Source organism: Pipra filicauda, unplaced genomic scaffold (genome assembly GCF_003945595.2).
Source record: "Pipra filicauda isolate LSUMZ 115617 unplaced genomic scaffold, ASM394559v2 scaffold1_size10287979_pilon, whole genome shotgun sequence".
Taxonomy (NCBI): domain Eukaryota; kingdom Metazoa; phylum Chordata; class Aves; order Passeriformes; family Pipridae; genus Pipra; species Pipra filicauda.
In genome coordinates, this window is record NW_024104310.1 from 1,684,607 (window position 1) to 1,698,664 (window position 14,058).

Genomic DNA, 14,058 nt, shown 5'->3' on the forward strand with positions numbered 1-14,058 from the left:
CTGAATACTTTTTTTTTTTACTTCTAAACAAAGACCCTGGTAGCTACAGGGCTTGGGACTTTTAAAGTTTTGATTTAAAACTTCTGCTTAACTCCTAAAGGACCCTTTTATTTATGCATAAACAGAAATACTGACATTTACCACAGATCTTGTGTGTAGTTGTAAGTTCCATCAGTTTCTACAATTCTACTGCTATTTAGGGTAGCTCTGGAGTTGCTGATGACTGGGGTTTTTTTAAGTGATTACTCAGGTGACCAGACTAGTGTAGGTAAAGTGAGAGAGGTAATTTGACTGCTTGAGGTTCCTTTGACATGCATTTGATCAGATAAAAACTATTTATAAGGCATTAAAAACCTAATTTTAAGATTTTTCTTTTTATTTTTCATTCCCAAATGATATCTGTCTTGGATGGCATTTCTGAGGCCAGGAGGTATTTACTTGCTTTCAGTTGTTGAACTGTAGTGCCTTTGTAACCAGGGCTGATACTACTTTATCCATATATTTATACTGTAACAATTTATTTTTATTAAAGGAGGATTCCCTAATTCACTGTGAAGAAAATTCTCCTTTGTTACATCAGGCACAGAGACATTGAAGACTTGTTTCAGTCAATGTGTGTATTTCACTGGTGGGTGGGAGTGGAAATGTGTATAAAAACTTTTTTCAACAGAGATCTGATGCCTCTTAAGAGTAATGGTGTGTATTTACCTTGAGGCTGACTGCAGACCTCACAAGGGTGTTTAGATCAAGCTGTCACTGGCTTTGGAGGAGGCCTGAAACTGTAACAAGTTGACATTATTTGTAATTAAACTATTTGGAAAATTTTAAATAAAACTTGAGTCATTGTCTCTGATGGTTGGATCTGGATTTTCCCCCCTTCTTTATTAAGGATTCTTTTATGTGATCTCAAAGAAGTTAATGCAATTCTGCTTCTCAAAATACGCATATAACTATTCGTACTAAGTTTCTTTTAGCCACTTTGTGATCTGCATATCATTTAATGAATTATATGAGAGAGAACTACTTATAGCTTTTTTTCCTGCTATCATAAAATTTAGAGTTCACTGTGGGGATTCTGAGGACGGCCTTTGCATGTAACTCTAGGCTGGTTGCTACTCTTTGCTGTGATTTCAGTGGTCAATGCAGTTTTTAAGAGGCAGTTTTAAAGACACTGCTGTAAATGACTATTAAATGTCTTCTAGCATTGAATTCCGGAGTTCAGGGATTAAACAAAGTCTTTGGAGAAATGGATATATATCCATAAGTTACATCTGTCAGAGATGCAAGAGTATGCATGGGCATAATATTAGCTAAAAATTGTAATAAAATTACTAATACATGTATGTGCTTAAAACCTCCTCTGTAATATACCTGCTTAATAGTACTTGTGTGTGCATGGTTCTGTTTATTACAACACCTCTAAGAAACTAAAATGTATGTAGATGGGACAGTTGAACTACTTCTAGCAAGAAGATTTTGTGTAGCCTATGACGATATGTGGAGTTGATAATCAACACTGTAGTCAACTGGCTGCATATAAAACTATGTTTATTGCTGTACTGGAAAAGGTAGGGGAGCAGAGCCACAACTTTTTCTTTCAGGTGTATTTACCTGAAATTAGTGTATTTACCTGGAATTTTAAAGACTTCTGACTAAAATCTTGAGCACATCGACCTTTTAGAAGCTATAAACTCCTGCAATACAGTACACATTAAAAATAACAACAGTCTTCTTTTGGTACATGAAAATAAAGAAATACAAGTAGTGACTTGTGGTTCAGCTAAACAAAATGACTAAACTGATCTAAGAGTTTACTGATGCCAAAAAAAGAGCAGGCTGTGCTCTACTACCTTTCATGTGCTGAATTAGGTGCTCCTCTAGTCCCTTAGTGAACCAGCTCAACTGCTAATATGACAGAAAACCATCTTGGCTGTTATTTCTCCAGACTGGCACAATGAGTCAATTCAGCAAAGAATTAGATGAGTGCCAAAGCAAAGCAAGAGAGAGAGAGAGGCCTGTGACTGAGCAGAAGGGAGCAGGGTTAGCCCCCTTGAATGGCAGAAATTCTTAAATCATGTAAGCCTGTCTTGTCTGACTGCACTAGTTAATATAGAGTTCTGAATATAACACACTTTCTCCCCCCTCCCTCTAGCCCAAGCACTCCTCCTACAAGGCAAGCTGAATATCAACTTAAGCATTTTTGTTCCAACACAAAAGGAAGCCGACAAGATCTTGAATTGTGAGAAAATTCATCTATGAAATTCTTAAGCAGAAATAATTTGGAAATTATTCAGGTGCTATCTCAAATGACAGTGTGATTAGTACAGACTAACCAGGAGAGGCTTCTCTGCTAAAGATAACTAACACTTTCTAACTAACTGAACCTATTCCTGTCTAAGCTGATACATTATTTATACCATTTGTTTGAAATTAAAGCTATTGGAAGTTATCTTTTTAAAAAGTATTCAGAATGGGCTCTTCTAATTGACAGTGAATTCTCTAGTTGATTGGCCTCAAAAGACCTTTGGTTTGACAGAGCAGAGCAGTTCTTTTGAATGATGGAATCTTCTTTTAATAAATCCAGTATTTATTATTGTACCTTAAATTTTAAAAATGTTCTTTGAACTTGTAGTAGTAGTACCCTGTACAACACACGTTGGACTTCCACTGTTAGCTTTAGTCTTAAGACAGGAACAATATGGAATCAATATTAAGCAGCACAACTTCCTTTAGCTTGTGTTTTGTAACTTTTTCCTTTTTTTTTGAAAAAAGAAACTTGTCATCACCTAAATTAGTGGAACTCGTGTTTCTAGCACTTTGTTTTTATCCATGTTCCTCACCAAACATCATCATTCCCTTGTGTCCTCCCAGATATCCTGTGATATCCCTTCTTCAAATTGTGCAGCAGCTGCTATGTAGCTCTAAGCATCCCTATTGCTTGCTGACTACTGCCAAGAAGGAAGATGTACATTTGATACTCTACCTTGATGGAGTCCCCTATTTCATTTTAGTTTTGGCAGTTGCTCTTACTACTACAACTTTCATGAAAGTCATCCTTGAAACTTCTCAAATTTTGTTGAAACTAGTCATTTACATTACAAATTGCTGGGAGCAGAGCACCATTGGTGTAAATAAAAACCTGAAGCTGCTGCCAGAGCAGGCACAACCTATTCCATGCTGCACTTGTTTTCGTTTATCACCTTCGTGCGATCTGACCTCTGCTTCAAAAGCTTGTTTCCTCCCTTCCAGCTCTTCGGGGGAGCATGTCTCCTCTACTTTTACAGCTTTTTCCTAATAATGTGTTGTCCTTCAAATCCCCTGGGTCTGACCATTGCTGCCCCCTCCCTTCCCCCATCTGCCTGGCTAAGGTCTGAAGTGGCCTGTGAACTGAGCAGAGGGGAGCTGGGACTGGAGCTGTTGTTGCAGTAATGCTTCCTGTCACCAGTACCTTTCCAGGTCCAGAGCCCTGCCTGTTAGAGCTGGGCTGGACTGTCTCTTGCTAGAGCCCTGCTTTGTAACATGCTAAACTCTTAGTTCTGTGGCTTCTTGCACTCCATGACATAGCACTGTGTTCACAGGCTGCATGCATCCTGCGGCTTTCCATGCTCCTGGACCCCTCCAGGCTGGAGTTACATCCAGGCCCAGGGCAGGTGTTTCACTTCTTCCCTTTTATGATTCTGTGCTGCTGCCTCTGCCATTGTAAACCAGACCTGTAGAAGGATGTTGGCACAGATGCAGGGTGTGATTACATGTACCCAAACTCAGATTTGTTCTATTGGTTCAGCTACCACAACCAGAGGAAATCTTGCTGTTCCCTGGGCGGAAAAATCAGACCATCCCTGATGGAACCTGTCAGTTCAGTTCACTTATAATGGGTGATGAAGCTGCATAAACCATACTGTCACTGCTCATAATCTGTTAGAGAGCTAGTTCTTTACGCCCACCGTGAGCCTAAGTTTTCAGATCTTAGACAGCAGTTGTGTTTGAAAGCAATACCCATAATTAACTGGGTTGTGAATGTATGAAGATGGTCTGGTGCGTGTAGTACAATGACTGCTGGTATGGCTGTGCTGGTAAATCTCCCCAGCTCATGGGCATCCTCTGGAGTTTTTGTCAATTAGAAACCAAAACAAATGACATGAGCAAAATTACTTCTCCCCCACACCACCCCAGCCAAGATGGGTATATGGTAAGGCTTGGGTTTGAAGTATATTTTCATTGGCTTTACCTTTTTTTTTAATCAGTCATGTAAATGACTCTCCTATACCAACATAAGTTTCTAATAGAGAACTCATTTTGTCTTTTTAGTGCAGTCTAGGTAAAGTAGAAGTTCTTACTCTTTATACATGCATATATGTGTACATACATATTTTAAAAAGAAAAACCTTTGAAATTACAAGTGCTTATGCTTAAGTGTAAATATACTTTTGTAAATCATATTTTAGTTCTACTTAACACCTTAGGAGTTAGGAAATATTTTTGTGCTTTGTTGCAAAGTGCATATGAAAAATGGTCTTTTTTAGAACTTTTCATGTCTTAAGAGAAAGTCCCTGCTGTTCTGAGTGTGGGTCTGTTATTTCCAGTTTTGCAAAGGACTGAGCACCAATGTTTTTAGCATGCAAAACACTTGTTTTAATTACTTTTATTTTCAACTGAATGGAACTCAATATAACATTTTCTTGAACTCCCTGGTTTGAAGCTAATAAATTGACTGGAAAATGTAAGGTTTTCCTTTTCTGATGTATGATTAAATATTGTGACAATGTTCCTGGTCTGTTATTTGTTCCACTTGAGATCTACATGTTGGATAGTAGATATTCAGAAAAGAAAATAGCGTGCTTCTTGCTGTGATGCTGGTAAAAGCTATGGATTTTTTTTGGCAGGGGCAAGAGTGTAAAGGTAGTCTATATAATAAAGGCTACAAATACAAGATGGAACTTACTGTATCTTTTGAACTACTTGCTCAGAATATGTAATTTGGAATATTTATATCCTTAGCAAACACTTGGAAATTTCATGACCTGTAAATGCTTTTGAATTACTGTCTCAACAATTCAAACGTATATTAGAGAGAGTGCATTTTTTATTTTAAGATAAATCTTCTTCAATTTTGCCAATTTAAACAGAGGAGTTTACTGGAAAATGTTTTCATCCAATTTTATTTCATTCAGCTATCAGATGAATTACACAAGATACCTGCATTTTCATAAATGTTTGCTTTGCCTATTTCAGTGATCGCTGTGGAGAAGACCCAAACCAGAAAGTAATCCATGGGGTTATTAACTCCTTTGTTCATGTTGAACAGTATAAGAAAAAATTCCCCCTAAAGGTAGATACATATTTCTGATTCTATGTTTTTAATTTTGAATGTTAAGCCAGTATATGCATTATTTGCCCTTTAAAAAAAATTCTCCCTTCTAGTTTTATCAGGAAATTTTTGAGTGTCCTTTTCTGAATGAAACAGGGGAGTATTATAAACAAGAAGCTTCAAATTTATTGCAAGAGTCAAATTGCTCACAGTACATGGAGAAGGTAAGACATTCTTTGGTACACGTGCAGTAACTAAAATCTAGTATTATCATTTTACTGATGATACATGTTTTCCTCTACAGTTATAGTTGCTCTTTGTTATGCTTTCATGCAATACTTTTTAGTGACATGGTTAATCTGAACATAAACTACAAACCTTACTATGGATGGATGGTTGGCATCAAAATATATCATAATAAATAATAAATTAGCAGCATGTAAAGTAAAAAAAAAAGACAAAAATAAAACACGGATCAGGTTGATCAGTATTCTTCACTTCCTTGTTTTCTTTCAGTTTGGAGTAGCATAAGATGAGAGTTTTTGCATCATAGTGGTTAAAGAAGACTTTAAGTTGTTACAGAGCATTATTAAAAATTACATACTCTGAGATGGATTTTCTTTTGTTTTGCTGTGTGGTGTATAAAGTCAAGTAGTTTAACTTGTAATTCTTATACCTCGTTTGAGAAAACAAAGATTAATACAAGACTAGGAGTCAGTCCTTGGTGCTATACTGTCCACACTACTAATATAGAAAAGTTGAGGAGAAGGCTGTGAAATTGCTTTTAACCATAAGGAGCATAAGCTAATGGTTGCACACCTGTGGTGAAATTTAGGGACAGGCTAAGACTTATACTAAACCAAAAGCAATGCAGATTAATTTTGCCTATTGTTAACACTCTGCAGCTGCACTGCTCTCCCTAGACTCCCCTCATATTCACAGGATGTAAGTGCTTTTATGTGAGCATTCATATGACTTATTTTATGATGCCTATTTCCTTCCTGTACCTATTGAGCAGATGTTTTATGTACAAGCAGATGGATTTGGAGCAGTAAAGTGGTTCTTATAGTCTCTTATAGTTAGGTATTGTCATAAAACTTTCTCCAGAAAGAGCAAGAAGCGTGGTAAGAGAAATGGGGGAAAACTGGTCACAAAGTTGAAGGGAAAAAGAAGTTTTGAGAACTACTGAAAGCTGCTAGTCAGTATTTGGAGTAAATTATATTATTTCAGCAATAGCCTGATTCAAAAGAGCAAATTTAATTTTTTGGCATCCTGCACATGTTCTTTTGTAATTTTTACTTATTCTTGTGTTTCACGTTGCATACATATAGTGCTGTATATTCTGTTTCTATTTTGGTTGTTAGTATTTCTTCAGCTCTCAGTTTGAACACTTGTCTGCAGGTTTTAGGTAGATTAAAAGATGAAGAAATGAGGTGTCGGAAATACTTGCATCCCAGCTCATATGGCAAAGTGATTCATGAATGCCAACAGAGGATGGTAGCTGATCACTTGCAGTTTCTACATGCAGAATGTCACAATATTATCAGACAAGAGAAAAGAAGTGGTAAGTGTGTAGTCACAAAAAGCATAAAATGATTTTTGTTTTATTCATTTAACATTGGGATTTCCTATCTTTTCAATGGCCTTCTGTGCACTTAAGTACTTTCAGCTAACGTTACTTACCTAGAAATCCTAATTCAACCCTGAATTACGTTTTCTTTTACCATGTAATTAACTTTCATTCTTCCAAATATGTAGTCAAAACCTTCTTTTTACTGTTAACAACCCTACTTTTGGCCAGTGCTCTTTCTCTTTCCTTGTCTTAGCTTAAAAACGCACTGAAGTCCTGTGTCCTGTAGAATTGATCATATTTTATGTTTGTGTTTTCATTTGTAAACCAATGGCTCTGTCTTTACAGATTTCTTCATCATCAATTGACAGGTCAGGATTATAGAATATTTTGGCTTCTTTTCACAGCCACTTTTTTTTGTCCTGAATCTTTTGTGACCTCTTGTCCCAAATCCTTTTTAAAGAAGGAGATGTTCTTATAAATAGATTCCTTGCCTGACTGAAAAAAAGTCTTTCTGATGACTACTACATGCTTCTTACCCTTGAAAGAATGCTTATTCTTGCATGGAAGATGGTATCTATTATGTGAGACAAATTATTTTTTCACAGCCAAACTCAAATTGTATCTAATAATAGTGTTCAGTTTCCAGAGTGTTTTCCAAGTTTGATCAGAGCTTGGATCTGTTTTTTAGCAGGGGAAGGGGGCAGGAATAAAAAAATCATAAAAATAGCAGTTGCTTATTTATAGCTTTTCTAACCTGAGAAAAATTTCAAGCCACCACTGGCACAGTATTTCTCCATACTAGCCCACCTCTCTTTTTGGACTCTCTCCTAAAGAAGCAGTATTGGAAGAGTGAGTTAGTCACAGTGTCAGGACTCAGTAAATACTGGTATTAGCCCTACTCTTTCCTTTTATTATTTTGTCAGTGATCCAGTGTATGTTACTTTTTTTTTCAAAACAGTCTGGTTTCAGTCTTTAAGAAGTTCTGTGTGAAATTATGATACTACTCAAGGATGAAGGACCACCGCTTCCCTAAGATCCTGCTCTGTGGTGAACTTGCCACTGGCTGCCGCAAGAGAGGAGCCCCAAAGAAAAGATACAAGGACTCCCTGAAACAACATCTCAGCCTTGGCCATATTGATCACCATAACTGGTCCACTCTGGCCTCCAATCGGCAGGCCTGGAGACACACCATCTATAACGCAGCTGTCTCCTTTGAGAACACACGCAGGATCACTCTCAAGGAGAAAAGGCAACGCAGAAAGAACCGTGTATTGCAGAATACACCATCTAAGGAGTCTTTCTGCTGTGCCTTTTGCAATCGGATATGTCTGTCTCGTATTGGCCTCATAAGCCACCAGCGTGCCTGTAGCGAATGTGGATAGAGCCTTCCCAAATCTTCGTTCACGAAGCCCAGCCATGATGATGATTAAGTGTCAATTTTCAGTGTTTCTAACCATATTCTATAAAAATGTATCTCTGTTACAGACATGGCAAATATGTATACTCTGCTTCGTGCTGTGTCAAGTGGTTTACCTCATATGATTCAGGAACTACAAAACCATATCCATGATGAGGGCCTTAGAGCAACCAGCAATCTTTCTCAGGAAAATGTGAGTTTCCTCAGGCAGCTGAAATTACCTATTTGATTAACAGTCTTGATTAACTGTTTGCTCTTTTCCTGTTTTTTTTTTTTAATTTTGTCTGTATGAAATTAGTTTGGAACATGATGGATAACTTGTAACCTCTGATCAGCATGGTTAACTGTGTGACATATGTCTATCCTGAGAGTTGATTGTTGTGATCTAACCAGAAACAACTGCAGCTAGATATTTCTCATTGTTGCTTGTTACATGCTGTCAGGGCAAGTAGGTCCTTTTGTTCCATGTATGTATTTTTTCCTGAGTTTCTCTTAAGTCAGTGGCATTTGCTGTTCTTGTATATTAGGAACCAGTGATTCCATTTAGTTTAATTATGTAGTATTTGTAAAGACTTGACATCCTGCCCTGATTTCAGTGTGATGTTTTTCACTAATAGCTTTGTAGTCTCATATTTTTATGTTTCTGAAAATACTCTAGCTTAATTATTTTACTAAAGTGCATTTTCAGTTCATATGTATTTAAATTACTCAATTCCATATTTATTCCTCTCGCATTGCTGTTCAGACACAAACAACAAGCTTTCATTTGACATTATATTTGTACATGTGTGTACAACTTGCTGTCTAGATCTGTGCTCACTTTAGGATGGTGACTTTAGCCATCCAGTGTTTGTATCTATAATAATACATAAATACAAACTGTTGTAAATTCACTAATTTACTGACTGCACAGGAGTGCTTACTCTTCTGTGACTCCTGTGTGCATACAGAAAATGGACTGAAGTCTTTAGTAGTATATTTTGCTTTCATATTATTTGTAGATTTATTGAGCTTATTCTTTCGAACTTACAGGGTCTACACAGGGAAATAAATACAGAGCCATGAGGGTGGTGACAATTCACAACCTTATGTAGATACTTTCACAGTGTCTCTGTAGGGGCTCCTCCAGCTCCTGTCAGTCCTCTCTATACACAGTGGGATGCTAAAACGTAGTGCATGAAATTCAATTGATAACTGTCCTATGGAGGAAAATGCAAAGGGATCATCCAGATTTTGTGTCTCTGAAGTCGGTGTGTAGGAGAAGCAGCCGTTTACGTACTTCAGTTGCGTTTTGGCTTGATTACTGTATTTATGTGTTAGCATTAATGGTTTTTGGAAAGGCTAATAAAGGATTTTAGGGTATGATCCAAAAAATTAGATTACATGAGAGCAGTATAGACCCAAATCTATGTTGGATAGCAGGACTGTAAATGTAGCCTGGTCTTTTTATTTCCAAAACATGCTCTAGGACAGTCGTGTGAGAGTACAACAGTGCAGAACCAATCCTCTCAATGACTTAATCACTGTGGTATTAACTTTTATAAAAAAGAGTAATTAGGAAAAAAATCTACAACTAAGGTAGATATGTTTATACATAGATAATACTACTTTTCTCATTAACTTGCTTTCTGTTTTATTTACCTCCCTTTAGATGCCAACTCAGTTTGTGGAGTCAGTTTTGGAAGTACATAGTAAATTTGTGCAACTCATCAACACTGTTTTGAATGGTGATCAACACTTTATGAGTGCCCTTGACAAGGTAACTTTTACTTAAGTAAACAAGGGATTGGAAAACAAAATTCGGGACCCTGTTTCAGCCTCACCAGAATTCTTCAGAGCATCAACACATGTTCAAAGATAGAGTTTTTATGCAGTTTTTCTAGCTTAGAAATGCAATGGAACAAAAGACAAGCCAGTGTTAGAGGGAAAGATATGTACAGAGGAAACCACTTTAATACTTTAATGTTTTCAGAAAGAAAGGCCTTTCTTTTCATCACATTTCATAACACGAAAAGGATGCTGACACATTTAGTGTAAATGTAAGTGCAGATAATAGACAACTTGTGTTTGGGAGGTTTGGTAATTCTTAAATGCATTTGAACTTGAATTTGCTTCCTGACATAATGTTTGACTCTGAGTGCTTTTAGTATTACTTACATAGAATATTTGCAGTCAACTTGAAAAATCTAAACGAAGAGTATCTGAAAACTTACATTAACTCAATCACTGTCACAATAGGTAACTTTTTGCAGGAGAGAGCTGCAGTTGAAGTTAAATAATAAATTTAGGGAAAGAGGCTTGCTACTCTTTTATTTTAACATAACAGTTCTAATTGTTATAAAGTTTAATAATAATAATTATTGATTGTAACTATTAATTGTAAGTATCTTTCCTGTCTATAATTTCCTGTCATGGGAGGTAGACATATGGTTCATTGCTCTTTTGTGGTGTTTATAATAATTGCAGTTTGTAATCAGGGTCCTAGTCTAAGCTTTGATAATTTTCAGCCAAGGTTAGTATGAAAAGGCATAGTGAAGAAGGTACCAATAATAGCACCAATAGTAGTTACCCATTTGTATTTGTGATATGGAGAAAGTAACTATTTATCATTTTAAAACAAATACTTATCTCAGTGCCAAACACATTTCTGTCTCCACTGCAATTAATGTCATGTACCAGAAGGTGGAGTAACACGAGGTTGACAACTACCTTTGGCATATAGCAACATGGGTTTTGTTAGATACATCGCTTTTTCACTTCAGTGATCATTCTTACAATAAATATTTAAAATATTAATCTCTTGTTAATTTTTCATGGTGGAGATAAAAACTGCTGCCTCCAGTTTTATTGCAAAAAAGTGCTCCAAACTTCAAAGTTTCCTATTCCAAGTCATGCATTCCTTTCTCACAGGGATTCTAGAGACCTACTACCAAGTTTTGAAATGTTGATGTATTGTACAAAAACGTTGGTTGTCAGTTCATCTTGATAATAAGAACAATATTTTCCTTCCATAGAGGAACTGTAATTCCTGGGAACTATAATCACACAGTATTTTTGGTTCAATGTTAGTTTAAAACGTTAATTTAAATGTGATGTATGGTTTAGAAACTCGATTATTCTAACATCTTTTTTTCCATTCTAAACTTTCATTATCTTCTTCCTTTTCTTTTTATCATATTCAGGTTTTCTTTAGCCACCATATTGTTTGTACTGTATTGCTTCAAATTTCTACTTTGAACAATATTTTTCTCCTCTTTAGTCTATCAAAAAATCCCACAACCAAAATAACTTTTAGTTTTTACTGTTGTGAGCACACCATATATGCTTTTCAGTTCAAGATACATGCTGTCGATATAATCTGCTGTTGTTGTGCTGGTGTTCGAATCTGCTTTATTTGCAATTATTCCTAAGCCTCTTTCCATCCATACTTTTGCACCATAATATTGCTGTATTCAAAAATCTTCATACTTCTGCAAAGTTTCTAATCAGAACTTGATTTGTTCTCCCATTTTCTGTAATTAGCTTCTGTTCCTCTACTCTTTCCACTGTTACTTAACTCTCAACTTAAACAACCAAAATCTCCCAGGGCAGTAATTGAAACCCTTTTATTCATTGTTTCTTTTTTGATCCCCCTTTGTGTAATTCAGTTTTATAGTGTCTCAGATGGTCTTTGCCTTGAGCATTTTTTTTTTGATTTCTTCAAATCTCATAAAAGAAAAAGGTGTAAGTAATTTACAATTTTTCTCTTTGCTCTATGTTCTTATGTAGGCTTTGACATCAGTAGTTAACTATAGGGAACCCAAGTCAATCTGCAAAGCACCTGAGTTGGTAAGTGATACAAGCAGAAACTAAGAATTCTTGTTTATAATTGTCAAATCAATTGGCACAGGGTCCCTCACATGAATATCCAATTCTTACACTGGGTCACCCTCAGGTGTGTATTTCAGTAGTAGCAGTTTAACTTGCACACATGTTTTGTGGGTGTGCAGAGTTGTTATGGTCCTATTTTTTGATATAGACTGTATTTTCTGCGGATGTAGAATGTATAGTTAACCCATGAATACAGCCTTGTAATAGAATGTGAGACTGTAGACTGTGACTTATTTCACATTTGAACTTTGTGTAGAAGTTTGGAATACCTTGGCATACATTTGTTCTCAAGCTTGACAGGTAGATTTGGGTTTGATTTTTCTTTTTCTAATTTGAGCTGGCCAAGTACTGTGACAACTTGTTGAAGAAATCAGCAAAAGGAATGACAGAGAATGAAGTAGAAGACAAACTTACAAGTTTCATTACTGTTTTCAAATACATTGATGACAAAGATGTATTCCAAAAGGTAACTTTTTATATTCAATAAAGGTTAAAATATTACATTTAAAGCATACTTGAAGCATGCAATTATGCTTCTTAAAATCCTCATATCTGTTTTTTTTCAATGCAGTTCTATGCCAGAATGTTGGCAAAAAGATTAATTCATGGTTTGTCTATGTCTATGGATTCTGAAGAAGCCATGATAAATAAACTAAAGGTAACGTAATATTCTTCTAACACAGAATGAACAAAGGAACATGTAGTGTTGAGAGGGAGCAGCAGAGGGTGCCAGAGGTAACTTAGCAGTCAGTAGGTCTGTTTCCAATAGCTGAAAGGAACAACTAGTTTTTTGGTAGTCTGTGAAAGATATATGGCCAAGTATCATCTAGGCATTTGAGATTTTTATAAGGTTTTGGGTAGTTTTATTAGATGGGTTCAAATAATTCATATTAACATTATAAAAGTACCAAGGACTTTCATAGACATGTCTGTCTTTAAATTTTATAGGATAACATTGTTCATGTAGATCATTGTGTATAGAGTGAAACTAAGATAAATCTGGTAATTTTATTTTACAATGTTTGTTTTCTATTGTAACTAGTGTTTTCTGTAAACGTAACAACACTTCTGCTGACTAGATTTTCATATTGTAGTAGTGAGTGGGCATAATTTATACAATAAGGACTGTTTTCACTGTGAAACCTCTTACAATATTTCTTCACAGCAAGCCTGTGGTTATGAATTTACCAGCAAGCTCCACCGAATGTATACAGACATGAGTGTTAGTGCTGATCTCAACAATAAATTCAACAACTTTATCAAAAACCAGGACACGATTATAGATTTGGGAATTAGCTTTCAGATATATGTTCTACAGGTACTAATGTATGTTTATTACTACTGAGTTACTTGTGCTTATTTTTTATGTTTTGATAACAAGTGAACAATTTTTCTAACTATGAATGCTTCTTTGTATGGAAACTGATACCTTGTGATTATTGTAGGGTAATATTTATTTTTCTAGTGTTGCTTTTTAAAATTAACCCAGTAGCTCACTAAACAGTAGTGATATAAAATGTCTTGTGCTTTCAACTTCAGTTAATACCTCACTGGGGTGTGCATAAGGAGCAGTAAAAAATGAACAGTAAAACTTCTGGGATCAATTGATTGTCTTATGACATAATGTACACTATAGATCTGTTTAAGAGTGTTATTTTTTTCTTAATGTATATGTTGTCTGAAAATGTTAATGCTTTTATTTTTTCCCAATATCTTTAGGCTGGTGCATGGCCTCTAACTCAGGCTCCTTCTTCTACATTTGCAATTCCTCAGGAACTGGAAAAAAGTGTACAGATGGTAGGTTAGTAGGAGGCTTCTTGTAAACATGTGGAAAATGTAAAATAACTCCAAATAAAAGATCATCACTCGAACAGAGAAAAACCTGAGCTG

General features: G+C 35.8%; 1 protein-coding gene across 3 annotated transcripts in view; it reads left to right on the top strand.

The window, feature by feature from the left end:
* Positions 1-14,058, top strand: part of CUL2 (cullin 2) — a 46,963-nt gene that overhangs the window by 21,781 nt on the left and 11,124 nt on the right. For 2 of the 3 annotated variants that reach the window (XM_027717274.2, XM_039380724.1), the window contains 10 exons: positions 5,233-5,329; positions 5,422-5,532; positions 6,710-6,872; positions 8,367-8,491; positions 9,950-10,057; positions 12,067-12,126; positions 12,506-12,634; positions 12,740-12,826; positions 13,334-13,486; positions 13,888-13,965. In XM_027717274.2, the coding sequence (XP_027573075.1) occupies positions 5,233-5,329; positions 5,422-5,532; positions 6,710-6,872; positions 8,367-8,491; positions 9,950-10,057; positions 12,067-12,126; positions 12,506-12,634; positions 12,740-12,826; positions 13,334-13,486; positions 13,888-13,965 (1,111 nt within the window). Of the gene's footprint in view, positions 1-2,152; positions 2,240-5,232; positions 5,330-5,421; positions 5,533-6,709; positions 6,873-8,366; positions 8,492-9,949; positions 10,058-12,066; positions 12,127-12,505; positions 12,635-12,739; positions 12,827-13,333; positions 13,487-13,887; positions 13,966-14,058 lie in introns of all 3 variants that reach the window. The other variant, XM_027717272.2, reaches the window with a different exon arrangement.